The sequence below is a fragment of the Lagenorhynchus albirostris genome, chromosome 17, assembly GCF_949774975.1.
Source record: "Lagenorhynchus albirostris chromosome 17, mLagAlb1.1, whole genome shotgun sequence".
In the NCBI taxonomy this organism is placed as follows: domain Eukaryota; kingdom Metazoa; phylum Chordata; class Mammalia; order Artiodactyla; family Delphinidae; genus Lagenorhynchus; species Lagenorhynchus albirostris.
The window spans coordinates 81,709,609-81,737,304 of record NC_083111.1 but is presented as its reverse complement, the minus strand read 5'-3'; the positions used below and the strand labels follow the sequence as shown (position 1 = coordinate 81,737,304).

The 27,696-nt window shown below is 59.8% G+C and overlaps 2 protein-coding genes and 1 long non-coding RNA gene across 12 annotated transcripts in view; 2 read left to right on the top strand and 1 right to left on the bottom strand.

The window, feature by feature from the left end:
* Positions 1–2,036: 2,036 nt before the first annotated feature.
* Positions 2,037–11,504, top strand: DGAT1 (diacylglycerol O-acyltransferase 1). Of its 2 annotated transcripts, none has more exons than XM_060127512.1 (17): positions 2,037–2,319; positions 6,473–6,560; positions 8,637–8,677; positions 8,772–8,857; positions 8,940–8,992; positions 9,227–9,332; positions 9,478–9,594; positions 9,698–9,772; positions 9,855–9,958; positions 10,046–10,084; positions 10,186–10,227; positions 10,302–10,346; positions 10,424–10,536; positions 10,621–10,686; positions 10,779–10,866; positions 10,950–11,012; positions 11,105–11,504. In XM_060127512.1, exons 1-17 carry the CDS (start codon positions 2,123–2,125, stop codon positions 11,258–11,260), a joined length of 1,479 nt encoding a protein of 492 aa, XP_059983495.1. In that variant the 5' UTR covers positions 2,037–2,122; the 3' UTR covers positions 11,261–11,504. The 2 variants fall into 2 exon arrangements, with proteins under 2 accessions (XP_059983495.1, XP_059983496.1); XM_060127513.1 differs by lacking the exon at positions 2,037–2,319 and adding an exon at positions 4,947–5,340.
* A 1,409-nt stretch (positions 11,505–12,913) lies between these two features.
* HSF1 (heat shock transcription factor 1) overlaps positions 12,914–27,696 on the bottom strand; it is a 19,981-nt gene continuing 5,198 nt past the window's right edge. The window contains exons 1-14 of one of the 8 annotated variants that reach the window (XM_060128212.1): positions 26,163–26,939; positions 18,186–18,294; positions 17,743–17,955; positions 17,383–17,540; positions 16,022–16,097; positions 15,892–15,953; positions 15,707–15,803; positions 15,491–15,627; positions 15,142–15,411; positions 14,690–14,773; positions 13,845–13,950; positions 13,671–13,736; positions 13,523–13,568; positions 12,914–13,438 (exon numbers count right to left, since the gene is read on the bottom strand). In XM_060128212.1, coding sequence (XP_059984195.1) covers positions 13,233–13,438; positions 13,523–13,568; positions 13,671–13,736; positions 13,845–13,950; positions 14,690–14,773; positions 15,142–15,411; positions 15,491–15,627; positions 15,707–15,803; positions 15,892–15,953; positions 16,022–16,097; positions 17,383–17,540; positions 17,743–17,955; positions 18,186–18,294; positions 26,163–26,212 — 1,680 coding nt within the window. In that variant the 5' untranslated portion in view covers positions 26,213–26,939 and the 3' untranslated portion in view covers positions 12,914–13,232. Of the gene's footprint in view, positions 13,439–13,522; positions 13,593–13,670; positions 13,737–13,844; positions 13,951–14,689; positions 14,774–15,141; positions 15,412–15,490; positions 15,628–15,706; positions 15,804–15,891; positions 15,954–16,021; positions 16,098–17,382; positions 17,541–17,742; positions 17,956–18,185; positions 18,295–26,162; positions 26,940–27,696 lie in introns of those variants that run through there. The other 7 variants (XM_060128209.1, XM_060128213.1, XM_060128211.1 and 4 more) reach the window with 7 other exon arrangements.
* The window catches only part of LOC132508221 (uncharacterized), a 3,883-nt gene continuing 1,898 nt past the window's right edge, over positions 25,712–27,696 (top strand). Inside the window, exons 1-2 of one of the 2 annotated variants that reach the window (XR_009536471.1) lie at positions 25,712–26,360; positions 26,797–27,662. This is a non-coding gene — a long non-coding RNA (uncharacterized LOC132508221). Of the gene's footprint in view, positions 27,663–27,696 lie in introns of both variants that reach the window. The other variant, XR_009536470.1, reaches the window with a different exon arrangement.

Below are 27,696 nucleotides of genomic sequence, written 5' to 3'. Positions count from 1 at the left end.
GCGTAGGCCCCACCTCCCTCCTAGAAGTCCCGCCCACTATCAACCACAGGCCTCCGCCTCCCTCAGACAGGCCCTGCACCCCGCTGGTACAGGGGCTCTTCCTTATTGGTGCCTTCACAGCCCCTGCCTTCCCATTGGCTCGAGGCCTTCATCTTGCTCTCAACTTCGGTGGTGGAACCCTTGGCTCCCCCACAGGCCCCGGTCAGATCGGTCCTTTCTGGCGGCCCCCAGTCCACCCTGGTCCCCTCACTCCTACTGCTTCTTGTCTGCCGACGACTTGGAGCCTGGACGCGGACACAGGCAGCCGCTTCTAACACGGCCCTTCACTCCTCGTTGGCTACTGCGCTCAGCCTCTCTGGGCCTACTGGCAGCCTGAGCCGTCGATCTCTCCTCTACCAATCAGCGTGCCAGTCCGGGCCGGCCCTCTAGTCTTGGCTCTTTATTGGAGGACGGCAGGGCCAGAAGGTGCGCGGAGACACGTGGGCGTGGGTGGGGAGCTTACCACTAGCTGCCTGGGAGAGGTCATTGGGAGGGAGGGCCAGAGCTCCCAGGGCTCACCCCTACGCTGCGGGCTCCCGAGAGGACCCTCTCCTGCGTCCGACCTCCCTTGGGATTAGTACTCAGAAAGGCCTAGCTCCCCCTGGCTCAGGTCTGCCTAGGAACAGACGAACGTTCTTGGACACTGGATAAGAGACGGGGCTGGTCCTGACCCGCCGAGGCTGGGCCATGTGGGCACGCAGGAGGGGTTCTGGCGCCCAATGAGGGCGGCCCCTTTAGCAGGCTACTCGAAAACACCTGCAAGGTAGCCTCAGCCTGCCAGGAAGGGATGCCAGGCTGCTATAAGTCGCAAATGGTCCGGTGGCAGAAGCACGTGTCACCAGGGGGCCCAGGTGCCTGTCCGTGGAGGTGATGGATCCAGGGCAAGCCGGGCGGGAAGGAGGGCTGACCTCAGGCTGAGCCTCTGGGTTTATTTGCTTTCAGAGAGGTGATCTTCTCAGCCTTGCTTACCTCAGAGGAGTGAATGGAGTGGGTTCTGCGGCTAGGGGTGTTTCTTGGGTAAACCAGGCCTGAGCCCCCAGTGAACCCTCGCATCCGGAAATCCAGGATACTCACACTCCATGCTCTTTGCAAAATGCAGGTCAAGCCAAGTGGGACCGGACTTGCCCGCCCACGGTTCTCCCCGTGCAGTTGTTATGGTGTATTGGTTGCTTCATTTAACGACTGGATGACTGCAGACTGTGCAATGACACAGAAGCCTCTGGGCCGCCGCGAACTGGCACTTCAGGATCCCCACGCCCTGGCAAAACTGGCCCGGGTGCGAAAGGCGGGAAGCTCTGCAAGTCTGCGGACGAGGGCAGAAGGGGGCTGGGTGGAGAGGCGGGCCGGGCGTGCCCATTGTGGGGGCGAGGGCAGCACCCTTGCCCTTCCCCGTCCTGGGCCTGCAGGGGAGAAGTGCTGCCCTGGGCGTAGGTGGGCCAGGTGGAGGTACCCGGGACGCGGGGCCTGGGGCCTTTCCCTCGCTCCATCCTTTGGCCTGGCGCTTGTCTGAACAACCTAAGCGGAGGAAAAGCGGGGGCCTACGGTAGTAACTAGAGGGCTCGCGGAGCATCAACGCCCTAGGTGTCTGTCTGACAGTAACGCACGAGGCATTTCATAAATAACCTACATCCCCACACCCCGCGCCTGGGCTGAGGCATGACGAAACCCTGCGTTGAAAGAGCGGGACAAGGGTCAGGCAGCGGTCAGGAGGGGCTTCCAGCTGCCAGGAAGCCGCGCGTTTTCCGCCGAGGCCCTCGGGGAGCAGCGTCCGCCCCCGGCTGCGCGCCCGCCTCCGCGCTCCGGCTTGCGCCATGAGACTACAACTCCCAGCGTGCCCCGCGCGCCAGCGGACTACAAATGGACGCGCGCCGCGGCCACGGGCCAGTTAGCAGCTCCGGGAGCGACGCTGCCGCGGGCTCGGGGAGGACCCGGCGGTTGCGCGCTGATTGGCGGCGCAGGCTACGGCGGCCGACAGGGGGCGGTGGCGGCCTCTGGCCGAGGGACCGGAGGCGGGGCCTCGGGCCTCGGGCGCTGCGAGCGCGGTGGACCACGACTCCGCCGCGGCTGGGTGCGGGCTGAGGCCATGGGCGATCGCAGCGGCGCGAGCGGCTCCCGGCGCCGGAGGACGGGGTCGCGGCCCTCGAGCCAGGGCGGCAGCGGGCCCGCGGCGGCAGCGGCGGAAGAGGAGGTACGGGACGTGGGCGCCGGGGGGGACGCGCCTGCCCCGGAGAAGGACAAGGACGGAGACGTCGACGTGGGCAGCGGCCAGTGGGATTTGAGGTAGCGGTGCGCCTGACCCCTAACCTTTGACCCCGACCCGGGGCCTGCGCGACCCTCGCTGTCCCCCCAGGCGTGTCCGCCGCAGCTCGGATTCCGAGCCCGAGAGCCTGGCTTCCGGACTTTGCGTGGACAGGTGTGCCCCTTGGGCCTCCGCGGGGAAACTTAGGGAGAGGTTAGGGGTGGAGGGTCGCCTGACAGAGTCACACAGGTGGGGGCGCCGAGGGGAGCCGGCCCAGCTTCCAGACGCCCCCCCCTGCCCATCTTTAGGTGGGTCCTGAGGCTCTTTCCCAGGGTGAGCCCAGAACCTGGAGCCCGAGGTGGGCTGGTTCCAGCCACCCGTACTGTCTTCTTCCTGGAAGGAGATGGATGGCGTCTGGCGGTGTGTGATGAAGGGGGCCCCTCCTGAGGGCTATGAGGGGTGCCTTGTGGGTAGATAAGGCTCCCAGAGGAGGGTGGGCTGGCTGGGGAGTGGGCCAGCAGAAGCTTGGGACTGCCTGAGGAAAGGGGCAGGGGGCAATGCGAGAGGGTTTCTCATTCCTTGCAGACCCTCCCAAGAATGGTCTTCACAAAGGTCCCTCATCCTTTACCCAGCGATTGATTGGCCTGGGGTCCTGCTTATATTACCAGCACAAATGCCTGCTCTAGGGTCAGAGATGGGTCCTGTATTGGGACTCTCACCCCTGGCTGGGGTACAGGAGAAGGGTTTGAAGTGGGCACACCCACAGGTGGTCTCCTTGCTTAGCTGAAGGACTCATGGGAAGCGGGTGGGGAGCACGCTGTGGCTGATGGCGAGGACCTGGCCCACCTGGGCATTGGCTAAGTCCTGCAGCTGGCTCCAGGCGGTCGCTTTGCCGTCCTCCACGCCCCCTCCCCCCACCGGAGCCTTCCCGGCCCAGGGGCCCTCAGGGACTCTGGCTTTGGAAGCAGCTCCAGAGCTAGAGATTATCAAGGAGGAAGTGGGCAACCTGTCAGTGGGTTGGCAAGGATTTGCTCTCTCATGAAAGAAGAACCGAGGCTTTCTTCACTGGGTACTGTGGGGAGGGGATGGGCAAAGGCAGCCGTGGTGCAGGCGCTGTCCTTGCCCTTGGGGTGCGCACAGTTCACCTGGGAGATAAGATAATCTCAGCACTGAGCAGTGTGGGCAAAGGTCTGGCGCAGAGTTCATGAGGGCGGCTCTCCTGAGGGGTGCTGGCTTCCTGTGGGCCTGAGGTGGGACTGAGGGAGGATGCAAAGGATAGGAGTGTCCTGGAGTCCCCTCTGCCACCTCCCCACGTTATCCTCTCCAGGAGGCAGGGGCGTGGCTGGCTCCATCTCCGTCTGGAGGGGTGGGGTTTGGGTCATTTTGTATGAGATGGGGGGAGGGCGCCCGCTTTGGGCCAAGCTGGCACCCTGGGCGGGCAGTCACTTTCCTGCTCTACGCAGCTCAGGTGGCCAGAAGCCTGCCCTGTGCTCCTGCTAGTTGGGCTGAGCCAGCAGGAGCCCCGACTGCCCACCGTCCAGGCTGGGACCCTTGGGAAGAGGAGCTGGAGGTGGCAGGGATGGGCCACAGTCCCCTCGGGTCTGCAGGACACACAGGCTCTGTGCGCTTGTCCCTCATGCCAGATACCGCAGGGGTTGGGTCTCCTGGGGCAGAACCAGGCCTTGCTCTGTCTGCCCGCTTGGCATCTGGCCTCCGCCGCCCCTCCTCCCCGTCATCTTCCTCTCACCTGCCGCCTCTCCTCCCTGCTTGTTCCTCCCCCTTCTTCCTCCCTCCCCTCCCGACACTTCCTGCTCACCTTGGCCTGGCCGGGGCGGTCACGCTCTGGGTGGGGCCGGAAGGAGGGCCGCCCCTCTAGCCCTGCCTCTCAGCTCATTCCTTTCAGGTGCACCACACTCGCCTGTGCGCTCTCCAGCCCTTGGTTCACGGGCCCTCCAGGCGGGGCCTTCTTGTCGTGGGGCTCTCCCAGGGGTTTGTCTCTGGGGTGTCCTCTGTTTCTCCCCCTCTAGCAGGGACTGAGGACACGGGGAGCCCACCCAACTGGAGGAAGTGCCAAGGGGGTGGCAGCTGGGAGGCGAGCTGGCGCCCTGCCCTCCTTGTTCTAACTGGCCCTGGAGCTGGACCGTGTGGTCCCGCGTGTGTGGTCCACACTTGGGGCTGTGCCTCTGGGCAGACTTTGAACCTCAGTGAGCCTCAGTTTCCCTGTGTGCCCGCCTCCAGTGCTGGTGTGAGGTGGTGAAAGAGGTGATACCTGTGATGAGTTAGAATGGCCCTGCTGGCTGGGTGGGACTTGGGAGCAGGTGGGCAGGCCGCTGGAGGGCACAGAGGCGTGGGCAGCGCCTGCAGTAGGGGAGAGGGGGACAGAGCTCTGGGCAAGGCGGCCAGGCCCCGCGTCCATGCCAACCATGCCTGGTGCCCTCTGGTCCACTGCAGCTGACTGCTTCGGCAAGGCTGGACCTCTGGGGGGATTGGTGGGCGGTGGGCTTCCTTCCCTGGGTCGGGCCCTCCGACCTCTGGGGGCACAGAGCTGCCTGGGTTGGGGGTCGTCAGAAGGCCGGTGGAGGGACCTGAGGGGCGGGTGTGGGTGGCTTGGGGAAGGCCTTAGGAGCTTGACAGCAGCGATCTGGGAGAGCTTTTATAATGTTACTTGTTGTCAGGTTTGGAAAATGCCACCGCTCCCTCACCCCCAGTTTCATCTTAGAGATTGCTGCAGATAAAGTCAGCGTGGTCTTCTCGGTGGCCCAAAGCGGGCAGGGGTCACGCTGTTGTGAAACAGTCCCCTGGGCGTGTCGAGCCGGGCGTGGACATGCAGATGGCGGTTGGCAGCTTGTAGCATGAGGTGGCTTTGGGACGCTTCCAGTAAAAGCGACTGGGCTTGAATTTGGGGGAGGGTTCTGGGCAAGCCCGGCCAGTGGAGAGGCCCAGAGACTGTCCTGTCTGGGGAGCTGGGCCTTGGAGCTCTGCTTGCCTCTTCGAAAGGCAGAGCGCCTGGGGTGGAGCTCACAGCCCCGCTGCGCGTGCTCCAGGATGGCGCTGGAGGGCAGGTGCGAGGAGGCCAGGGCTGTGACCGGGAGAGGCGGGTGGGCCAGGTGGGGGCAGACCTCGGTCTGGGAAGGCAGAGGTCAGACCGTCAGCACTGCCCTGGCTGAAGATGCTGAGTGGTGTCTCGTCCTCCCTGGCCCTCATCTCCTGGGTGCGGCTGTCTGAGTGCTGACCCCAGCCGTAGCCAGGCCTGCCACAGAGGCAGGGCCACCCCCGGAGGCCCTGTCTTCTCCTGTGCCCCAGCTGCCTCTTGAGGTGGAGCTGTGTCCACAGGAGGGAAGGGGAGGCCCTGGCTTCTCTTACAAAACCGGAGGCCTTGCTCAATGCCGTGGAAGGCCTCCTGGTGGCAGGGCACTCGGGGTGAGGCGGGGCTGCCGCCAAGGACCGGCACGAGGTCTGAGCCTTGCCCCGCCGTGCTGTGGCCCCTCCACCTCTGCCTCGCCCTGAGGGTCAGGCAGGGACGTGAGGGTCTGCGTCTGTGTCCCCCAGCCCCGGCGCTGGGTGGGAGCGCTCAAGGGCGGGGGGCACCGAAAGCGCCTCCGCTGGCTTCTACTGTAGACCTCCCTGCCATCAGGCGTCCAGTGCCTGGGTGCCGGTGCCCGCTGGGACCTGTGTGGGCCAGATGGAGGGAGGAGGCGGTTGGAGTGGGGCCCTTGGCTCACTGGGTGGTGGGCTGGGCTGACTGCAAAGGCAGATTCGCACCCCCCCCATCTGTCCAGCATTGCCGGATGGGCCCCCGGACCCCTGGGGTGGACTTTTCCTGTGGGCCATCAGCACTCCTTAGCCAGCGAGGGTGGCGGCAACCAGAGGCAGCTGCGGGGGGAGGGGTGCTCCCAGCCTGGGGGACTCCAGCCGCCCCGTAGCCAGCTCCTGCCTGTGGCGTGCCCCGCCCACCCGCAGTGTGGAGCGGCAGGCCTCTGGGTGTTCCTGAGAGCTTGGCACGGCCTGGCCCCTCTCTGGTGACAGTTGGGGAGTAGGCTGGTGGGCAGATGGGCGTGCGCTGCCCAGAGTGAGGGGCTGGGTGTGGCCAGGTTCACAGGTGTCTGCCAGTGCTGGGAGGCATGGGCCTGCTTTGGGCCTCGCTCGAGGTTCTCACTGCCTTGGGCTCTGCGGGTGCCCACTCCTGCTTTCCAGGTGCCACCGCCTGCAGGATTCTCTGTTCAGCTCTGACAGTGGCTTCAACAACTACCGTGGCATCCTGAATTGGTGTGTGGTGATGCTGGTAAGTAGGGTGGCATCTTGCAGCAGGTGTCCCTGTGGCCAGGCGGGGCACGAGCTCTGCCCCCTGGGGCGGGTGGCCAGAGCTTTTGTGGCTGGGCTGAGTGGAGGGGGATCGCGGTGGCGGTGCCTGCAGCGGCCGTATACTGGGCTCCCGGAGGGCACGCACTCAACCCTTGTCCCTGTTGAATCCCAGGAGACGCCTGCAGGGCTAGCGTGGGAGCCTTTGTGCCGTGGGCTGTGCCCGAGGGGCTGGGGTCTCCTGAGGGGCTTCTCTGGCTTGGCGTGGGGGCAGGAAGGAGTAGATGGGCTGGTGGGCCTTGGGGCTGTGGAAGGGGTGCTGTGGGCGCAGGGCCTCCTGGCAGCGCGTGTGAGTGGTCTTGGGGCTCCGCGAAGAGTTTCCTCTTCTGTTCCGAATGGCCCTCATGGGCGTGGAGCCCCCGGGCAGGCCCGGACTTGGAGGAGCAGGGGTGAGAATACGGTTCTGGCCCCGGGCTCCCCTCCCTCAGTCTCAGGAGGGTGAGAGTGGGGAGCCCCGCGCCTGCCTCGCTCTGCGGCCTGGTCGAGGCCACTGCTTCAGGGGCCCCGCTCCTCCGCATTTGGCAGCTAGAGTCCAGCGCTCCAGGGTACAGCCTTCGGGCGGGGCAGGGGGCAGGGGCCTCTCTGGGCTCTGCCCCCGCCACTCAGGGCTGACGTGGCACATCACCCTTGACCCTCCACCCGACGTGTCTGCCTGTCTTGGGCGTGGCTCCCGCGGCTGCCCGTGTGCAAGGGGCTCCCGCACCTTCCCTGCCTGTGGCCCCAGGAGGCTCCCTGGGGAGCTGTGGGGCACCATGCAGCCTGGTGGGTGAGAAGCTGGCTGGGCAAGGGGAGGGCGGGCCATTGGCCAGCCCAGACCCAGGAGATGACGTGTCCCTGGTCTCTGGAGGCCGTTGCCGGCCGAGGCTGGGTTTGTGAAGAGGGGGTCGTGTGGGGCGGGCCCTCAGCTGCCTGGGCGGCACTGTCTGCTCCCCTGCAGCCCCTGGGCCTGCCTGGCCCTTTGGTGTCGCCCCAAAGCCTTCCCCCTGCTTCTGGTACCTCTGCCACACCCTTCCTGTAGGAGACGCGCATCCCGCGCTGCGTCCCCTCTGCAGCCTGGGCCTCCAGGTGGGTGCTGCCTGTTTGCAGCTCCAGCTCTCGCCTGCTGTGAGCTCTCAGGACAGGCCACCGCCAGGTGGGGTGACACTGTAGGACCGCGTGTGTCCTGGTAAGCTGGCCGCTCAGGCGTGTGACTGGGAGAGGGTGTGGCAGCTGGCCCCTGCATCTCTGAGCTTGTTCACCTCCTCGTGAACCTTGCCAGGTAAGGGGCCCCACCAGTGTCCCCTGGAGAAGCATCACTTTTCTGCGGACCCTTCTGTAACCTGCATGGGGCCTGTGCCTTGTGGGGTGAGGGAGCAGGTCCCCGTCCCTGCAGAGGAAAGCCAGGCCCCCAGCCACCGGCTAAGGCAAGAGCTTGTTGTGATGGGGCTCCATCCTCAGCTGCTGTTGCCGCAGGAATGGCCGAGGCGGGCAGGGGCGTGAGTCACAGTGTGGCGTTCCAGGCCCAGCTTCCCCCGGCCCCTCAGGACTCTGGCCCACAGGGCGTGGGCACTCCCGGTGCAGCGCCTGCCACACAGCTGGGCTCTGCGAGGACTGGCCTGACTGGCAGGGCGGCGCCCTGGGCGTGGGTCGTGGCTCCATCCGGCAGGCTTGGACTTTGGGACTGTTGCTGTGGCCTTGGGGCCCTCACCAGCTCGGTGGGATGGGTGCGGGCTGCTGGACGGCGTGGGTCTCTGTCTGCTGCTGAAGACACAGGCATCTGGGAGATGCCTGGTGTCGGGGCGGCTCCTGTTGGCGTGCTGGGGGCAGTGCCGAGGGGCTTCCCGCCCCTGCGCTGGCGTCTGCGGGGTGGCTGGCGAGTCTTGGAGCTTGGCGTGAGGTCAGGCAGGGCTGGGCCTGCAGGGTGGAGGCTGCTGCTGGGACCCACGGGTGCCGGGAGGAGCTGGGGTGGCTGTTCCGGGGCCAGAGGTGACGGAGTCGTGTCCCTCTCTCTCTCTTGCAGGTCTTGAGCAATGCGCGGTTATTTTTAGAGAACCTCATCAAGTGAGTGGGCCCTGGCCCTGCCCCACCCACTGCCAGCTCAGGCCCCGCCCTTCTCCCCCGCTCAGACCCTCATCCCCCACCTGCCCATCCGCAGGTACGGCATCCTGGTGGATCCCATCCAGGTGGTGTCTCTGTTTCTGAAGGACCCCTACAGCTGGCCCGCCCTGTGCCTGGTCATTGGTGAGCTGAGTGCCCAGGAGGCCTCGGGTGGGGACGGGGCTGACCCGAGCCTGAACCTGCCCTGTGGCGCTTCTTTCCTCAGTGGCCAACGTCTTTGCCGTGGCTGCGTTCCAGGTGGAGAAGCGCCTGGCTGTGGTGAGCAGCACCCTCACGCCCACCCTCGCCCTGCCCGGAGGTCTGCTCCTCTCCAGCCAGACTTAGGGCAGACCAGCAGCCCGGCCCACTGTGTCTCATCCAGGCTTTGGGGCTGTGTGTGGCTTTCCCGGGAGGGGCTGCACCACAGGCCTGGCAGCCATGCCCTAGGGAGACCCTCTGGCCGGGGAGTGAGGGCCCCCGGCTGAGCGCTGTGCTTCCCCCCCGCCACCTCAGGGTGCCCTGACGGAGCCAGCAGGGCTGCTGCTGCACGTGGCCAACTTGGCCACTGTTCTCTGCTTCCCGGCGGCTGTGGCCTTACTGCTTGAGTCCATCACTCCAGGTGGGCCACCCATCTCAGCCCCATCCCAACCTGTCTCTGGGGCCCGTAGGAGAGACCTAGGCGAGCCACAGGGGCTGCCCCTGTGGCCGTGGCTCTCCTGTGGCCAGTGTGGGAGGTGCATGGCCTGAGCTTGCCTCTCCTGCAGTGGGCTCCGTGCTGGCTCTGATGGCGTACACCATCCTCTTCCTCAAGCTGTTCTCCTATCGGGACGTCAACCTGTGGTGCCGACAGCAGCGCAGGGCTAGGGCCAAGGCCAAGGCTGGTGAGGGGCTGCCTGGGGCTGGGGCCACCCGGGGCTGCCACCTGCTGTGGGGCTGGACCCGGGCAGCATCGCAGCCTCACCCCGCCCTGCCACTTGCTCGTAGCTGCTGCGGGTAAGAAGGCCAACGGGGGAGCCGCCCAGTGCACCGTGAGCTACCCTGACAACCTGACTTACCGAGGTGAGAACCCTGCCAGGGCCTGGGGGAGGGGCGCTGCTGGGGGCCGGGGCCTCGGCCTGCTAGCCCCACCCTCCTGTTGCAGATTTGTACTACTTCCTCTTTGCCCCCACCCTGTGTTACGAGCTCAACTTCCCCCGCTCCGCCCGCATCCGAAAGCGTTTCCTGCTGCGTCGGCTCCTTGAGATGGTGAGGCTGGAGGCTGGGGCCCTCGCGGGCTGGGGGGCCACGGGGCACTGGGGGGTTCAGCCCGCTGTTCTCTGCTTCCTCCTCCAGCTGTTCCTCACGCAGCTCATGGTGGGGCTGATTCAGCAGGTACGCGGGCTGGGCTGGGGGCTGCGCTGCGCGGGGTGGGGGAGTTGCTGGAGGAGGGTAGCTCGGGCGGCCAGCGAGCTGACACCCTGCCCTCTTTGCAGTGGATGGTCCCCACCATCCAGAACTCCATGAAGCCCTTCAAGGTGAGCAGGCAGGCCCTCGCGGGGTGGGGTCTGAGGGCGGGGCCGAGGGAGCCAGCGGCACCCTGTCTCTGCAGGACATGGACCACTCCCGCATCATCGAGCGCCTCCTGAAGCTGGCGGTGAGCAGCCTGGCGGGTTGGGGCATGGGGGGGGCGGGGTGGTGGTGTTCTGGAACCTGGCACGCGCCTCCCCGCAGGTCCCCAACCACCTCATCTGGCTCATCTTCTTCTACTGGCTGTTCCACTCCTGCCTTAACGCCGTGGCCGAGCTCATGCACTTCGGAGACCGGGAGTTCTATCGGGACTGGTGGTGGGTGGCCTTGGGTGTGGGGCCGGGGGCTGGGGGGGGAGGGCCCTGGCGCAGCCCGGTCACCCGCCGTCTCCGGACCCCCAGGAACTCTGAGTCCGTCACCTACTTTTGGCAGAACTGGAACATCCCCGTACACAAGTGGTGCCTAAGGTGGGTGTGGGCGCTGCAGCCAGCAGGCGGGCGGCACATGGCCCGGGCGCCCGCCCCACGGCCGCCCGCCCCACGGCTGCTCCCTTTTGCAGACACTTCTACAAGCCCATGCTCCGGAAGGGCAGCAGCAAGTGGGTAGCCAGGACGGGGGTGTTCCTGGCTTCGGCCTTCTTCCACGAGGTCAGTGCCCTGTGGGCGCGTCTGCCCCACCTCGGGCGGGGGTGGCCGAGGGGTAAGCTGACGCCCCTCTCGCCCCCACCCAGTACCTGGTGAGCGTCCCTCTGCGCATGTTCCGCCTCTGGGCCTTCACGGGCATGATGGCTCAGGTGAGCACCCCGCGTGGCCGGGCATCCGCTCCGCGCCCGGGAGCCAGCCCCGTGGTCGCTGAGGCCTGCTAACCGGGCCCCCGTGTCCCCAGATCCCACTGGCCTGGATAGTGGGCCGCTTCTTCCGCGGCAACTACGGCAACGCGGCCGTGTGGCTGACCATCATCATCGGGCAGCCGGTGGCGGTGCTCATGTACGTCCACGACTACTACGTGCTCAACCACGAGGCCCCGACGGCCGCGGCCTGAGCCGCTCCGGGCCGGCCCTCCCTGCTGCGGCTGCCCGCCTTGCCTCACTGCCCGCGGCGGGAGCCGGCCCCCCACCTGTGTGCTGGGGAGAGGCCTGGCTGCTCGAGCTGCCCTCTGCCCCTATGGGGCACCCTCCTGCCCCCTCAGGGGCGGCAGACTGGGCCCGTGGGAGGTGCCAGCACTCGGGAGCTGTGCCGATCCTGCCCGGGGTCTGAATGTGTCAATAAAGCGCTGTCCACAGCGAGCTCCCTCAGCCTCCGGGGCACGGGGCTGCTGGGAGGCGGTGGCCGTCCCAGTCCCGCGGGGGCGGCCTTCCTTGGGCTGGACCACGGGAGGGGGATCTGGGTCCCTTCGGCATCCCAGGGCCTGGAGCAGTTGCCTGGCTGTGGCTGGGCTGGGGGGAGGGGGTGCGCGGCATAGGACACAACCTCCCTGCATCCCGAGACTTCTTGTCCTACAAGGTGGGGCCTCAGAACTCCCAGGCCCCGTGTGCCTGAGGGCTCCCCAGAAGTGGACTTCAGCTTGGGGTGGGGCCGGAGGCCGAGAGGGCCGAGAATCAGGACTGACTCGAGACTCCAAGGCAAGGCTGCAGAGGACACAAAGGCCAAGTGCCCAGGCCCCTGGGGAGGGGCAGCCACGTGCTGGGGCGCTCACCTGGGGTGGGCTCTGGGCCTCTGGGATGAGGCAGGTGGCCTGACCCAACCCTCGTCCTGGGCCTCCCTCTCAGTGGCCTCCCTGATAACTGCTGGCTTGAGGCCTCCCCGGCCCCCTCCCAGCCCTGCCCAGTTTTCCTGGCACTGACTGGGCTGGATGGTCCACTTGATACATCCTCAGTGTGGCCTTCGGGATACCTTGCTCCCAGAGCTTGCCAGGGAGGTGGGGGCAGCCCCGGGCTCCTGTCCCCACCTCTGGTGGAACCCCGAGGCTGTGCCGGGCCACGTGTGCCCTGACGTACAGCCACAGCCCAACAAGGTGGGCGTCTGAGGAGGTGACTGGGTGCTGGTCTCGGAGCCATGCTGCCCCTGCCCCAACCAGAAGCTGCTCAGCCCCGGGTCCTCGCCTCCTCTGGGTCATGGTGGTGGTTTGGGGAGAGGGAGGCCACCTGGGGGTGCCCTTTGAGTCCAAGGGGTTACAGGCCGCATCTCCCCGACCCTTGCCTCCTGGCGGCTGCTGGGAGAATGGTGAGCAGCGCGTGAGGCGGGTGGGGCAGGACGTCGGGTGCGCTGCTCTGGCCCCTTCCCCGTGCTGCACGCACGTGCTCACCAGTGGCTGCCTGGCGCAGGGGCGGTGCTGTGCTCCCACCGCCTCCCTCTGCCAGACCCCGCGCCTCCCTTTTGCCAAAGCCAGCCCGGCCCCTCGTGACATGAGTGCAGAGCAGAGGTGGCTCTGCTGGGCAGATACACAACGGTGCACCCACCTGTGTCCCAGCTGGTGCAGACCTGGCAATGGAGTTCCTAGGGGCCCTCTGACCCCTCCCCGGTCCTTTAATAAAGACTTCTGCATGGACATGGCCCAGTGGAGCCAGGCAGGCTCAGGATCAGGTGTGCTGTGCCCATCTACCCTCCCTCCAGCCCCTTCTGAGACCCCTGTGTCCCTCCTCACCCCCCCCCCACCCCAGGACCCCCGCGGGAGGAAAGAGACAGGGAGGCCACACACACAGCCCGTCGTTTATAGATCTCTGTCTCGTCTGTCCGTCCGTCCACGTATATGCCTGTATATCTCTACAGAAGGGGAAAGGGGGGACTCTCGTGTAAAAATCCAAAATACAATTCTATGAGCACCCGCGTACCGGTCAGTCCGAGTGTGGCCGTGAAGGCCCCAGCAGGCAACTGCTCATGGGGCTGGGCCCTCGGTGCTGACTGGGGGCCATGCCCGCCCAGCCGGCCCGGTACTACTGAGACCAGCCCTGCACTGGGGGGTGGGGGTGGGGTGGGGGTGTGTGGGGCGCAGGCCGGCCCTCCTCCTGGGACCTCTAGGAGACAGTGGGGTCCTTGGCTTTGGGGGGCTCCGAGCCCGTCAGCAGGGAGATGGTGGGGTCGTCTGTGTAGTCATCCCCCTCGGAGAAGTAGGAGCCGTCTCCCAGCTCGAAGAGCACCGGCAGGTCGCCACCCCCCACGTCCACGGAGCCAGGGTCCAGCAGCAGCAGGGGCTGGGCCGTGTAGTGCACCAGCTGCTTCCCTGGGGTGGGGGGCGGGCAGGTCAGCGTGCTGGCGCGAGGGCACGGGGCGGGGGCGGGGGCCGGGGCGGGCAGGTTCAGCTCACCTGAGTCAGGGCTGCTGCTCTCTGCTTCAAGAGGCCTGGGGGGCTCCTGGGGAGAGAGGAGCTCCTGGATCTGCTGGGGCGGAGGGAGCGTGGTGAGGGTTCCCGGATCCTCTCCCCCGCCACCCCGCCACCCCCATGCTCTACGCACGCTGGCCAGGCTGCTGTCAAGGTCGGGCAGGCTCATGTCAGGCACTGTCACCGAAGGGCTGAACAACTGCAGGGAAGGGAGGGCAGTCAGGCTGTGCCTGTGGGCGGGGCGGGGGGCGGGGCCGGGCCGGGGGGGGGGGGGGCAGGGCCGGGCCGGGGCGGGGCCGGGACTCACGTCCAGCAGGGTGCTGGTGTCCACGCTGAAGCCGTGGCTTGTCAGCATGGTCTGCAGGTTGTCCAGGTTGGAGTCCATGGCATCCAGGTGGTCGCTGAGCTCGGTCCTGGCCAGACGGAGGGAATCGGGTGAAGCGGCACCCCGGGCGTCCCCACCCAGGCACCTTCCTGCCAGCGCTCACACCCGCCTGCCAGAGAAGGGCTCCCCTCGGCCACCACCCACCCTGCTCGGGCACACGGGAGGCCCTCCAAGGCAGGGCCCCTCTGCGCTGCCAGCCCGGGCCCGGCGGGGCAGTGTGCACAGGGCCGGGATCCTTGGCCACCCCGGGGGAGTGGCTCAGGCCCTGCCGTCCCCGGTCACCGTGAGGCCCCGTAAGGCCTCTGGCAGCACTTTAGGCTGGGCCAAGATGGCAGGAGGGCCAAGGAGGAGTTCAGTGCTCAGAATGGGGTGGGCGCCCAGATCTTCAGGCTCGGTAAGGTTGGGCCTTTGCACCGGAAGACAGCAGGAGGCGGCGAGGAGCCGTGCTCGGCGGTGGCTGGGCCAGCCTCTCCCCCGGTGCCCGCCAGGAAAGACCAGGCCTGGTGGCTGCGAACCAAAAGGCCCTGCCCTCTCCTTAGAGGAGGCCAGTCAGCACAACACCTGGGCCACCCTCTGTCAGTCAGCAACTCAGGGTGCTGGCTGGGGCCCCAGAGCCCGGGGGGCCAGTCCCTGTCGCAGAGGGCCTGGGGCGCCCATTCACCAGGCAGGGCTGAGTGCTCCCAGCCGGGCTGGGGTCTGGTCCGCGGCTGGGGAGGGGCCCGAGCTCTGGCAGAGCCCTCCTCCCTCCCCAGTGGGACAGCGCTAACCCTGGCTGGACTCGGCCATGTAGAGAGGAGGAGGGGCAGGGGAAGAGGCGGGCGACCCCAGACATCTGTGGAGCGCGAGCCACACTGCAAGATAGAAAGACAAGAGCCCCCGGATTGCAGGTGGGGGCCAGGCAGACCCCCAGGCCCCACCCTCGCCTGCCCACCTCTGGGGCAGCAGGACAGACACAGGGACCCAGCAGCCTGCTGCAGGAGAGGGCGGCCTGGCCACACGCCTGGGCTCCTGCAGTGGAAGGGCTGTGGGACCACCTGATTGGCATCTGTCTCCCTCCCCAGCCCTGAGCTTTGTGCTCAGGGCCAGGTCCGCGAGCAAGCCCTAAGCCGCAGGTCCCCAGCAAGCCCTAAGCCGCAGGCCTGACGGCCGCCCGTGTCCAGCCCTCGTCAGAGGCCCGGCCGTGCTTCCAGAAGCCGGTGGGTGAGCGGACGGCACTCACTTGTCCAGGCAGGCTACGCTGAGGCACTTCTCGGGGGCCGAGGCAGGCCGGGGCGAGGGGGGGCGGCCCCCGGCATCGGCGAGGGCCGGGGCCGAGGCGGCCGGCGCAGGCTCGCTCTCCCGCAGGATGGAATCAATGAGGGCGGTCGGGGACAGGGGCGTCTCCACCACGGAGGACGGCTGGCTGGGACTGGCATCCTCTGCCCGGGGGCTCCGAGGTGGGCTGGGGGGCTCCTCCTTGACTCGAACCAGGGGGCTGCTGGACAGGGGCCTGCACAGGGGGCGCACGTGTCAGCAGGCGCCTCCACCACCCCACCCGCTCCCGCCTGCTGGGAAGGCGCCGGGCCCACCTCTCAGCTACGCTCCCGCCTGCGGAGGCCAAGGGGCTGCCGGGGGCCAGCTCGGTGATGTCGGAGATGATGGGTCCGGAGCTGGCAACAGCGTCTGGGGGGTAGAGGCTGGAGCCGCTATAGGCCGGGGACGGAGCCTGCCACCAGAGGGAGGTGACCACATGCAGCACCTGCCGCCGCCTCAACCCCCCGCCCCGCGCGGCACCCGCCGCTCACCGAGTAGGGCCCCGGGCCATGGATGCGCTCCAGAGAGAACTGCCGGCCGTACTTGGGCATGGAATGCGCGGAGCTGCTGTCGTTCAGCATCAGCGGGCTGTGGGGAGAGGCAGGTTAGCTGCGTCCCCGGCCTCGGCGGCCCCCAGGACACAGCCAACAGGAGGTGGGCATGCCTAGTGCCTCACATCTTTCTCTTCACCCCCAGGATCCGGTTCGACTGCACCAGCGAGATGAGGAACTGGATGAGCTGCAAGGGGAGAGGTGGTCAGCCTGGCTGCAGACAGGGACCCCGCGCCCCGCCCGCCGGCGTCGCACCTTGTTGACGACTTTCTGCTGTTGGGCGTGCTTCTGCCGCAGGCTGGCCACCTCCCGCCACAGGGCCTCGTTCTCACTGCAACAGACCAGGCGCCGTCGGGGGGCTGCAGGGAGCCCCACGGACACTCCACCCCACCCGGGCAGGAGCAGGGCCGTGGGGGACTGCGTCTCGTCACAAGCCCAGCTGCCGGCCCATCCCCACCCCAGCCGAGCACAGGCTGTGGGACGGTCTGGGGGCCAGGCCAGGGCCCCCGCCCCTCCTCGCGCTGTTGCGCTGCGAAGGGAGGATGCGCAGGGGTGCCAGTTGCGGGGGCAGCGGGGCTGTGGTGGAGACCTGGGCAGGGCCCGCTGGTGCGCCCCGGGATCAGGGCCGAGACCCCCGGGGCTTTCTCGGTCACAGTCGAGGTGGCAGAGCCTTGAGGGCGGCCCCCACCCTTGGCCGACTCTCCCTAGACCGAGGCTGAGAATGGGAGGGGAGTCCAGGGGAAGGGGGCAGTACAGCTTTCAGGCCACAGGGCAGCATGTGGGGGGGTTGTCCCGTGCCTTGAGGGGACCAGAGGTGGCCTCGAGGAGCAGAAAGGGCCACCTGAGCAGCCCACGGTCTGCCACTCCAGGGGGCCAGCCCTGCTCAGCCCCCAGCATGTCCTGTTGACATGCAAGAGACCCTCCTGGCTTCACCCTGAGAGGTGTCCATGTCCCAGAGGCCAAGTTCACCTGGTTCCATCTCCAGGTATCACCCAGCCAGGGGCTTCTGCTGGGCCCTGATGTGAGTAGTCGGAGCCCAGGAGCATCCTCCATGGTCTGGGGGGCATGACGGCCGGCCCTCTGAGCGGCTTTGAGGCCTCACCGAGACATGGACAGCCACCCCGGGCTGGGGTTCCTGAGGTCCCCAGGGCCCCAAGTACATGGGAGGAGACCTAAGCCAGCCTCCATAGGGGTCCTGGCTCGGGGGAGCCTAGAGCTGGTTCTGTGATGGCCACACATGCCCCAGGGGCAGGGGTTCCAGAAAGAACCGAAAGTGTTTCCTGCTTCCCAGGCCTGAGGAGAGGTGACACCCGTGCTGAGTGATGCCAGGCACGCGCTCGGGGCTGCGTGAGGAGCCCAAGGGCGTGGCCGCTGCTCCGGGCCCAGCTCTGCTTGCTGCCATGGGAACCGGGTCCAACCCCACCTTCTGGAAACGAGTTCAACCTGGCAGGGTGGGAGGCTGTGCAAGCCTGAACCTAGCTCTGTCTGGAGAGTGGAAGGCCTGAAGCGTCTGTCTTGGAGCCTGTGGGGCGGGACTGGGGGGAGAGACCCTCCGCTGGCGCCCCCTCCCCCTCCTCTGCTTGCTCCCCAGGAGGCCTCTTGGTCCCAGCACCTACTGCTTCATGGCCAGCAGCTTGGAGTCCATGCTCTCCTGCTTCCCCTTCATCAGCTGCACGTCGGTCAGCAGCTTGGTGACACTGTCCTGGTGAATCTTTATGTCCTCGCTCCTCAGGGTGGACACCTGGGTCCCCAGGGGAGCAGTCACTGAGATGGCCTGGGGGGGGCGGGATACAGCAGAAAGGGCCAAGGGGCTGCCGGTCTGGAGGGGCCTTCGCTGTGGTGGCTGATGGAGGAGGGGCTGCCAGCAGGAAGAGGGCTCGGTGCAGCCAGGCCAGCAGGACAGGGGGTGGACGCTGCTCCTGCTGACGGCCTGGAGGGAAGTCCGAGGACGTGGGGGAGGGAGGAGGGCTACTCACGCTGGTCACTTTCCTCTTGATGTTCTCCAGGAGCTGCTCCTGGCCGCGCAGGAAGCACGGGTGCTGGAACTCGGTGTCATCCCTCTCTGGCTTGACCAGGCCGCCCTGCTCGATGTGGACCACCTTCCGGAAGCCATCTGCGTGCGACAGGGTGGGGCAGTGCTGCCTCAGGGCTGGGGACCCAGCCCTCACTCCGGCACGGCCACCGCCCCGCTGGAGAACGAGGGAGGCTGGGGAAGTGGGGAAATGCCCAGCACTGCCCTCTTGGGAGCCCTGCCTGAGGTGGCTGGGTGGTCTCGGTCTCAGGGAGGCTCCACACCCCCCACGACACCCCCTCCCCCTGCAGGTGCTCGGGATCCGGGCCACGCCCCCGGGCTACCCAGGGCTCAGAGCCTGGGGGCTGCACCAGGCCAGCGAGTGGGGCCCCGGGGCGGCGCACTCACACATGTTGAGCTGCCGCACGAAGCTGGCCATGTTGCTGTGCTTGAAGTACTTGGGCAGCACCTCCTTGGCGAACTGGCCCTGGTCCAGCACGTGGAAGCTGTTCCCACTCTGCCAGGAGACGTGGGGGTCACGCAGCCGCCTCTGTGCAGGGGCTGTACCCCCACCCAGGGTGGATGTCTCCCTGGGACCCAGCACCCTTGCCGAGGCCCGCTCACCCGGGCTGCAGAGGGCCGTTCAGGAAGCACCTCAGAGCACGGCAGGCCCCTCCCTCAGGGGGCCTCGTGCTAGCTTTAATCAGCAAATTTCCCCTAAGAACAGCCAAGACCCCAAACGGAGGCAGCCAAGAAAACGGGAACCTGATTTCTGTTACTCTGGAGGAAAACAACACAGTCACGTTCAGAAACGCAGCTTTGTTTTTCTTTTGGCAACAGAGACAAAAAACAGAGATGAACAAAACTGCTACACTGGGCTTCCCTGGTGGCGCAGTGGTTGAGAGTCCACCTGCCGATGCAGGGGACGCGGGTTCGTGCCCCGGTCCGGGAAGATCCCACATGCCGCGGAGCGGCTGGGCCCGTGAGCCATGGCCGCTGAGCCTGCGCGTCTGGAGCCTGTGCTCCACAACGGGAGAGGCCACAGCAGTGAGAGGTCCGCGTACCGCAAAAAAAAAAACCCAAAAAATTGCTACGCTGCTCTTCCATTTCTTTCCTGCCCTCAGTCCAAAAGCTACTGGAAGGGCGACAAGGCAGCCCTCTGTGCTGGCAGGGCCCGGGAGCGGGTGCAGTCCTCCCCTGGGACGAGGGACAGGGAAGAGCCGGAAGATCCCCGTGGCGGTGACCAGGACGCAGCAACGCTTCTCAACACGGACAAAGACGGGACAATAAACAGATGTAAGTGTGAGGTGAGGAGAAATGGTGGAAGAGAGACCTCTACAGCTTTCTTCCTCCAAAGAAGCAATAAGAAAACGAGCAAAAAATGTTCAGTCAACTTCTTCAGAACCCTGACACTCACCCAAAGGACTGCACCAACATGGGGAGAGTTTATTCAAGAAATGGTTGAATCTCAGCAAGATCAGTGAGCTGCGGCACTCAAACTCGCCCTGTTCCCGCCTCCTTTCCCGAAGCTGTGAAAACCAACAGCTGAAATCGTGGGGGAACCAGCATTCTGGCAGCCACAGGGTGAGAATGGGGCTGGGGCTCCTTCAAGGCCTGTATGGCAACTCCCTGGAAGGTTCCACTTGCAAGGCTGTTTTTGTTTGATTTGACTGGAAGCTCTCTTAGTATAAAAAGCCTTTTCCTAGGGATGTTTGTTGAAAACATCTAGAGGCAATTTTGAAACCTGTGCCTGCCTAAGACAGTGGACAGCAGACGGGGAAAAACAAGCTAACCAGAAAACTTAAAAGGAAGAGCTGGGGAATGAGATATCAAGAGGAGCTTTGAAAAGCTCCAAAATATTCCAGGGGATCTAGAAGTCACATGCCCATGTAGAGCTCTGTGCACACCTGAGAGAGACCTGAAAAGGCCCTCTCACCTCTGGCTGACTGAGGCTCTGCATAAGCAGGAAGTGGAGGAGAAAGTCAAGGTGTCAACTACCTGGCTGGGAGGTGAAGGCACGCCCAGCACATACAGAGTCCGCTGCAGAGGCTGGGAGGGTTATTGTCTCCAGGCATTGAAGGACGTTCCTGCTCCCTTTACTCCCTGACCAATGAGCTAACTGGGCAGAGAACTCAGTGACCACACATAACAAAGAACACAAACTGCCCAGAATTAGTTCAGAAAAGTCACTAAACAAACAAACAGCAACAGCAAGAAACAGCGACAAATCCGGGCAAGCGTAGAAAATCTGATACTGAGTTTAACAAATGCCACATTATATTAATGGACAGTCCAACATTCAACAAAAAGTTATGAAACATGCAAAGAAACAAGGTATGACCCATACATCGGACAGAAGCAACCAAAAGAAACTGTCCCTAAGGAAGCTCAGATGTTGGACTTACTAGACAAAGACTTTAAAATCAGGTATTTGAAATATGTTCAAAGAACAAAACAAAATGGCATTTAAAGAAATAAAGGAAAGCATAAGAATGATATCTCTTAGAACAAAGAATAACAATAAAGATAGAAGTTATAAATATGAACAAAAAAAAATCCTGGAGTTGAAAAGTGTAACAACTCAGATTTAAAATTCACTAGAGGGCTCAAGAGCAGATCCAAGCAGGAATGAGAAAGAATCGTGAAGGAAGATATTCAACTGAGATTACCTAGGCTGAGAGACAGAAAGAGAAAAGAATGAAGAAAGTGAACAGGCCTCAGAGACAATGTGGTACGCCACCAAAGACCAACATATGCATAAAGGAGAGGAGAGAAAGGGACAGAAAGAATATCTGAAGAAATAATGGCAGAAAACTTCCCAAATTTGATGAAAAATATCCAAGAAGCTTAACAAATTCCAAGGAGAAACTCAAAGAGATTCACATCTAGATATCCATAATCAAACTGAAGAAAGCAAAAGACCAAGGAAGAATCTTGAAAGCAGTTAAGAGAGAATAGACCCATCATGTACAAGGAATCCCTAATAACAGCTAATTTGTCATCAGAAACCATGCAGGCCAGAAGCCAGTGGGATGACATACCAAAAGTGCTGAAAGAAAAAAACCTGTCAGCCAAGAATTCGATATCCAGCAAAACTATCCTCTAAAGATAAAGGCAAGGTTTCTCTGTCTGCGAAGGCAGCTAAGGAGATCCAGCGAACCACTCCAAGGAGAAAAAAAACGAAGCTTATTTAAGTCATCTAAAGTCTCTGGAAATTGTCCTAAAGGCATATAACAAATGAAGAAACATTTATTCAAGAAAACCTAAAACTCAGTAGGAACAGTGAGTCTGTAGCATTTTAGCCATAACTTACTCCCTCTTTCTCACATCAGTTCACCTGGATTGATATGACACTCTGGGAGGCTATGGCCTAGAGGTGGGGATTCCTCTCCCCTCAGTTTACAACCAAGGCTTTCTGTATCTTGCTGAGGGGCAGGCCACCAGCATTTCTCATCCTGTCCAACTTGAAGGTGAAGAGGCTAAATTCCTGGTGATTGCAGCCAAGAGGTTGAGGGTCTTCTTCCCCATTCTGCCCCCGCCTATAGAATGGAGGCTCTACCCCAGGCATGGCAGGCTGAGGATACTGGGGCTTCAATTACCCTCACCCCAGTTAGCCTTTAATTTCTTTTTCTTGTCTTAATGTACTGGGTAGGACTTCCAGTACACTATTAGCTAGAACTGGTGAAAACAGACTTTGTGCTTTGTTCTGATCTTATGAGCAAAGCATTCAGTGTCTTACCATTATGTATGATATTAGGTGTGGGATTTTTTTTGTGTGTGTTGTTTTTTTTTAGAGATCCTTTTGTATCAAGCTGAGGAAGGTCCCTGCTAGCCCTGCTTTTCCTAGTTTCCTGAGGAATTTTTTTTTAATATCACGAATGTCAAATTTTGTCAAATGCTTTTTCTGAATCAAATAATATGATCATGTGGTTTTTCTTCTCTAGATTGTTAACATGGTGGATTATATTGATTTAAAAATCTTGAACCGGGCTTCCCTGGTGGCACAGTGGTTGAGAGTCCGCCTGCTGATGCAGGGGACACGGGTTCGTGCCCCGGTCCGGGAAGATCCCACATGCCGTGGAGCGGCTGGGCCCGTGAGCCGTGGCTGCTGAGCCTGTGCATCTGGAGCCTGTGCTCCGCAACTGGAGAGGCCACAACAGTGAGAGGCCCGCGTATCACAAAAAAAAAAAAAAAAAAAAAAATCTTGAACCATCCTTGCATTCCTGGGATAAATCCCATTTGTTGTGACATTATTCTTTTTATGTACTGCCAAATTTGATTTGCTAAAATTTTATAGAAGACATTATGAAGGATATTGGCCTGTAATTTTCTTGGACTGTTTTTGTCTAATCATTTGGGCCTGAAAACTTCTTTCTAGGAAGGTTTATGACTAGGAATTCTATTTCTCCAATAGACTCAGGGCCACTAATAGTTATGTTTCCCCTTGGGTGAGTTTTGGCCGTTTGTGCTTTTCAAGGAATTGGTCCATTTTATCAACTTTACATGCATAGAGTTGTTTGTAGTACTTCCTTATTATCCTCTTACCACCTGTGGCGTCTGTAGTGATATATCCTCTGTGATTCCTGATATTAGTAATTTACCTTTTTTCTTCTGTCAGTCATTCCACAAGTTACCGATCTCAATCTTTTGAAAGATTCAGCTTTTGAATTCATTTATCATGTTTTACTGTTTTCAATTTCATTGATTTTTGTTGTCTTTATTATTTCCTTCCTTCTGCTTGCTTTGGGCTTATTTTGCTCTTTTTTACTTTAATGTGGAAGCTCAGACGCCATTCTGATTTCCCTTTTAGCACTGCTTTACGTGGATCTCACACATTTTCAGACAGGAAGAGTTTGGTGGGCTGCTGGGGAATGTCTGTGGCACAGGAGATGGATGTCCTGTCAGATGGAAATGGGGGAGAAAACTGCTCCTCTGGAGTCTGCACTCCTGCGAGTCTTGATGGTGGTATCTGCAGGCTGCCACTGTGCCTCAGTCTCCCCACGTGGCATCTACCATTCACCCACACGACCTCAAGCACATCCTGTCTCACCCTAGGCCAGACTGCTTGCTGAGCTCTACCCTTGCTGACTGATTGGGTGTCTCCACATGGCTGGCCGTCTGGGATGTACCTCCGTATCTCTGAAAAGGAAGCTATAATCTATATACAGTTTACCATTTTAAATGAACAGCTCTCCATTTCTGACACACAGCTGTTTACTCGCACAAGCGAGGAATAGAGAACATTTCCATCTACCCCCCAAACCACCCCTATGTCCCTTTGCAGTCAACCCCCTCCCTCATCCCCAGGCAACCACTGATCTTTTGTCCCCATAGTTTTGCCTTTTCTGGAATGTCATGTAAGTGGAATCACAGGGTATGTAGCCTTTTGTGTTTGTATGTAGCCTTTCACTTAGCATAATGCCTTTGAGATGCAGCCGTAGTGTTGCAAGGGTAAGCTGTTTGTTCCTCTTAAATGCTGAGTAGTATTCCATTGTAGGGATGTCCCACAGTTTGTCTTCTACTCACCAGTTAATGGACATTTGGGTTGTGTCCTGTTTTTGGCTATTATAACTAACTGCTACGAACATTTGTGTCCCGGTTTTTTCCTTCTAGAAGTTATACAGTTTTAGCTCTTATATTTCAGTCTATGTTTAATTTTTGTATATAGTATTAAGCACAGGACAGGCTCACATTTGTGCTTGTGGAAGTCCAATTATTCCAGCACCATTTGTTGAAAAGACAGTTCTTCCTCCATTGAATTACAGTGGCATCTTTGTCAAAAATCAAATAACCTTGAATGGGTGGGCCTACTTCTGGACTCTCTAGTCTGTTCCACTTATTTGTATGTTTATAGTTATGCCAATATCACTCAGTATTAATTATTATAGCTTTACAGTATGTCTTGATATCAGATAGTGTGAGTCTTCCAACTTTGTTCTCCTTAAAAAAAAAAAAAAGTTTGACTATTCTCTGCCCTTTGCTTTTTCATATAAACTGAAGGTTAGTGCACACAAAAATTTCTGCTTGGATTTCACTGGGGTTGTGTGGAATCTACTTACCTCTTTTTCTCAGCCATGTTTTACAGTTTTCAATGAATAAATCACACACGTATATATATGTGTGTGTGTGTGTGTGTATATATACATATATATATATATATATATATATATATACATATACACATTTTGCAAGATCTACCCCATGATAACTAGCCTACAGATGGCCTCCAAGGATCCCCACCTCCAGGAGTTCACAGCTTGTGCTGTCCCCTTCCATGATCTACCAAAAGTGTTCTCTATGACCAACCGCATCCAGCAGACATGATGGTATTTGAGAACACATTACAAGCCCACCTTGGGCTCCCGCTCTCTCAGATCGCTTGCTCTGGGAGAGGCAAGGTGACATGCTGAAAGCAGCCCTAAGGAGAGGTCCACAGGGTGAGGAACTGAGGCTGCCAGCACCCAGCTGAGTCTATTTTTTTTCTAAGATTTTTTTGATGTGGACCATTTTCAAGGTATTTATTGAATTTGTTACAGTATTAATTGTTTCATCTTTTGGTTTTTTGGCCGAGAGGCATGTGGGACGTTGGCTCCCCGACCAGGGATTGAACCCGCACCCCCTGCATTGGAAGGCGAAGTCTTAACCGCTGGACCACCAGGAAAGTCCCCCCAGCTGAGTCTTGAGATGATTGCACCCTCACAAGAGATCCTGAGGCAGCCAGCTCACGGCTCTCAGACACTGGGAGATAACAAGGGTTTGTTGTTTTAGGCAGTTAGTCTGGAGGTGACTAGTTACACAGCCACAGATAATACAACCAGTAAGTGTTCTGTGGTTTTTGTAGCACTGTAAGTATTTCCATTTTCAACAGCTCGTTACTGGTACATAGAAATATATTCCATTTCTGTATATTGGCCTTGAATCCTGTGACCTCACTAAACTCATTCATTAGTTCTAATAACTTCTCTGTAGGTTCTTCGGGATTTGCTAAGTAAACAATAATGTTTTCTACAAATAGAGTTTTAGTTCTTGCACCTCCATCTTGATGTCTTTTACTTATGGATTTGCCATATTGCCTGACCAGGGCATCCCAAACATATTAAGGAAAAGCAGTAAGAGCAGACATCCTTGCCTTCTTTTCCAGCCTTGGGGGAAAGTATTCAGTTTTTCACCATTAAGTATAATGTTAGCAGTAGGGTTTTTTTGGTACAAGCTTTTTATGCGATTGATGAATTTCCCTTCCTAGGTTGCTGAGCTTTTAAAAAAATTTTATGTATTTATTTATTTTTGGCTGCGTTGGGTCTTCGTTGCTGCACACAGGCTTTCTCTAGTTGTGGCGAGTGAGGGCTATCCTTCGTTGCGCTGCGTGGGCTTCTCATTGTGGTGGCTTCTCTTGTTGCGGAGCACGGGCTCTAGGCACGCGGGCTTCAGTAGTTGTGGCTTGCGGGCTCTAGAGCTCAGGCTCAGCAGTTGTGGTGCATGGGTTTAGTTGCTCCGCAGCATGTGGGATCTTCCCAGACCAGGGACGGAACCCGTGTCCCCTGCACTGGCAGGTGGATTCTTAACCACTGCGCCACTCAGGGAAGTACCTTGCTGAGTTTTTATCATGAAATGCATATTGAATCTTGTCAAATGCTTCTTCTGCCTCTGTTAAGATCGTGTGGCTTTTCTTCCCCGTTCTGTTGATGTGGTGAGTTACACTAGGTCTTGAGTGTTGACCAGACTTCCACCTACAGGGCCCCTTCCAGTCCCAGGCCTCATGCTGTCTCTGATCGGAAGTCAGTCTCATTCTTATCCTATTCTTCCGTCTGGCTGCTTTTAAGATTTTCTCTTCACCACTTGTTTTCAGCAATTTGATTGTGATGTGCATTGGTTATCATTTTTATTTTTGTGCTTTATCTTCCTTGGGAATCATTGAAATTCTTGGATATGTGGGTTTACAGCTTTCAAAGAAAAAAAAAAGCTGGGGCAAATTTCAACCAGTATTTCTAAAATTCTCCTTCCTCCTTTACTCTTCAACTTAAATTGTGTGTCAGACCACGTGACATTATCCCCGTAAGGCTCTGCTCACTTTTTTCAGTCTTTTTTTCCTCTCTGTGATCACCAGGCATAGTTTCTTTTGCTAGTCTAGTGTTCAGTGATCTTTTCTTCTGCAGTTTCTAATCTGCTGTTTAATCCCCTCCAGTGACTTATAAAAACAAGCTTTAAACTTTAGAAAGTTAGATTTACAGAAAAGCTAGACAGTACAGAGTTCCCATATATCCCACGCCCCATTTCCCTATTATTAACACCCTGCATTAGTGCATATGCCACAAGTAATGAATCAATATATTGATAGTTTATTTTTAACCAAAGTCCCCATTTTGTTCAGATTTCCTTAGTTTTTACCTGATAGGTCTTTCTATTCCAGGACAATCATCTGAGACATTCCATTCCATGCACGTCTCCTTACGTCATTCTCGACAGTCTCAGACTTTCCTGGTTCCTGACGCCCCTGACAGCTCTGAGGACGGGGCTGCTTCTGTGTAGAATGTTGCTCAACTTGGATTCATCTGATGTTTTCCCCTCATGAGGAGTTGGGGTTATGTAAGTTTTTGGAGAGGAAGACCACAGAGGTGGCTTGCACTGCCCATCACAGCACGGCAGGGCACACCCGTCAACGTGACTCATCACTGCTGGTGGAGGCCTGTCTGTCAGGCGTCTCCACTGTACAGTCTCTCCCCCCACCCCCTCCTGTACTCCTCAGAAGGAAGTCTGTGTGCAGCCAACACTGAAGGGTGGGAATTACGTGTCACCTCTTTGAAGGGAGTCAACAGAAATAATGTGGAATTCTTCTGCATGGGACACTTGTTCCAGAGATATTCTGTTCAATTTCCTTCCTTTTTATATCTTCCATTTCTGTCTTAACGTTTTCTCTCTACTTTGAGCAAACAGAGCATCTTAGTAACACCTTTAATGTCCTTGCTCGCCACTTCCATCACGCCTGGATCTGTTACCATGACTCTTCCCTTCTTTGTTACAGGTCACATTCTCATGCCAAGTGGATCATCTATTAGTTTTGACTAGATCCTGGACACGAAGAATTTTACTACATTGTGTCTGAGTTTAGTTGTCTTCCTTTCAAGAGTACTGCACCCTCAGTTCTGCAGGAAAGGATCAGCCTGATCCTTTTTTTTTTTTTTGCGGTATGCGGGCCTCTCACTGCTGTGGCCTCTCCCGTTGCGGAGCACAGGCTCCGGATGTGCAGGCTCAGCGGCCATGGCTCACGGGCCCAGCCACTCCACGGCACGTGGGATCCTCCCAGACCGGGGCACGAACCCGCGTCCCCTGCATCGGCAGGCGGACTCTCAACCACTGCGCCACCAGGGAAGCCCTGATCCTTTTAAGGCTTGTTTTTAAGCTCGTTCACACTGCATTTGGGTAGCCTTTTCTCTGGGGCTAATCCAGCCCCACTTTCAAGGCGTGGCTGTTCTGAGGTCCGTGAAAGGCTCTGTATGTTAGAGTGGCCTCTCCGCTCTGGCTGTGAGGAATCAGATGACTCGGCAGCTCTAGGTGAGCCTGGTGATCGCTCACCACGCGGCTCCTCAGCGGCTGTTCTTTCCCTGGAAGTTCTGGGGCGGCTTCCCAGGCTCCCCACACGGATGCGCAAAGCAGCACTCGACCAAGATCCTCAGGGGCTCACGTGCAGCTCCTCCTCTCTGGTACCAGGCCTTGCAAATTCTGGCTGTCTCAGTTTCTCCAAAGGCCGGGCTCTCAGAGTCTGAACACTGTTTCCAGATAGAAAGCCTAGGCACCTGGAGGGCTCACCTGTCCTTCCTGTTTAACAATCCTGAACACTGCTGGTGGGTTGAGTCCATGTTGAATGTGTCCTGCCAGCCTGACCTTAAGGTGTGTTAGAAGTTTGAGAGGGCCTTCTGGTGAG